Below are 1272 nucleotides of genomic sequence, written 5' to 3'. Positions count from 1 at the left end.
CAGACAGGGATTGGACTGGACTATGGGACATAAAGTGATGCTCGTGAAGCGTGTGCCTCTTAGTCAAGTAGATACAAGTGACCAAAAGCGCAGCTTCTGTCCAGAGGTGAGATGGGAAGGCAGAGAGAGTTAGGAGCTGGTTGAATGGTCATGGGGAATCAGGGGCAGAAAGGAGGAGTGTGCTGTCGTAGAAGGGGGTGAGCAATTAGGGTCACATAACAATGTATCTATAAAATTTTGTATGAGAGACTAACTTGAAATGTAAACGTCATTTAACTACAACAATAAAAAAAAAAAAACCTTAAAAAAAATAGTCCAAACCAAACCCATTGCCGTGGAGTCGATTCCGGCTCATAGTGAATAAAAAAATTAACTAAAAAAGAAAAAAAAGATCTAAGAATCATTTATATGAGATAGCTGAAGCCAAGGGGCCATAAGGAGGTGCCATAAGAAACTTGTAAAAGGTTAAAAATACTGAAGATAAAGCCTAAAACGATACATTTAGACACCAAGTGGAAAAATACTGAGAAGGAAAAGCAGAGAAGAAAAGAGTGCAGTTGCAGAAGTCAGGAACAAATGTTTGAAGAAGGAGTTAGTTCAGCATTATTAGATTCTCTTGAAAAAGTAACAAATTTTAGAACAGAAAGTCCATTTGATGTGTCTTTTTTTGGGAGGTGGGGTGCTGAGGAAGTTCATCATGTAGCAAATGTTAGATGTGAAGGGAGGTGTGAGAAAATGCAGAGAACAAGTATACTTTCCCTTTTCAAGAAGCTGGACTCTGAAAGGAAGAAGGATTGCTTGAACATTATCCTTGGGGAAAAAGAGAGATTGGGATTCAACATACAGGCATAAGCAGCAATAAAAATAATAATTATTATGCTGGTAATTAAAGGATAAATTAGTGCTGTAATCTTTGTATTTCTATTTCCCGGACATGGAGCGGGGGAACGTCATCATACATAGAGTGAAACTTACTATTTAAACTTACCTCATATCGCCACAGTCCCCCAATGTCACTGCTTCCTTCAAAACAGGTCGGCTCGAGTCCTTCTTCCAGACAGCTCTTAATGGCACCTAATCCACTGACCCCAGCACCAATCACTGCAATTCTTTTTCCCCGCATTGTCTCTTGAATCAGGAAATTTAAATTATGAAACCAGAATTATTGGCATATAAATTTAAGTTTTTTTTCTTTTTTATTGTATTTTAGGTGATGGTTTACAGAACAGATAGTTTCTCATTAAACAGTCAGTACACATACTGTTTTATGAC

At 37.9% G+C, this 1272-nt stretch overlaps 1 protein-coding gene across 1 annotated transcript in view; it reads right to left on the bottom strand.

Moving 5' to 3' along the window:
- Positions 1-1123, bottom strand: part of LOC101341016 (dimethylaniline monooxygenase [N-oxide-forming] 5-like) — a 43364-nt gene extending 42241 nt beyond the window's left edge. Inside the window, 1 exon segment of the mRNA XM_012558203.1 lies at positions 989-1123. Within this exon segment, the coding sequence (XP_012413657.1) occupies positions 989-1123 (135 nt within the window).
- Between the last annotated feature and the right edge of the window lie 149 nt (positions 1124-1272).

Source organism: Trichechus manatus, unplaced genomic scaffold, assembly GCF_000243295.1.
Source record: "Trichechus manatus latirostris isolate Lorelei unplaced genomic scaffold, TriManLat1.0 scaffold00145, whole genome shotgun sequence".
NCBI lineage: Eukaryota > Metazoa > Chordata > Mammalia > Sirenia > Trichechidae > Trichechus > Trichechus manatus.
Note: the sequence above shows the minus strand (reverse complement) of the source record. Positions and strands in the feature narration are given on the sequence as shown.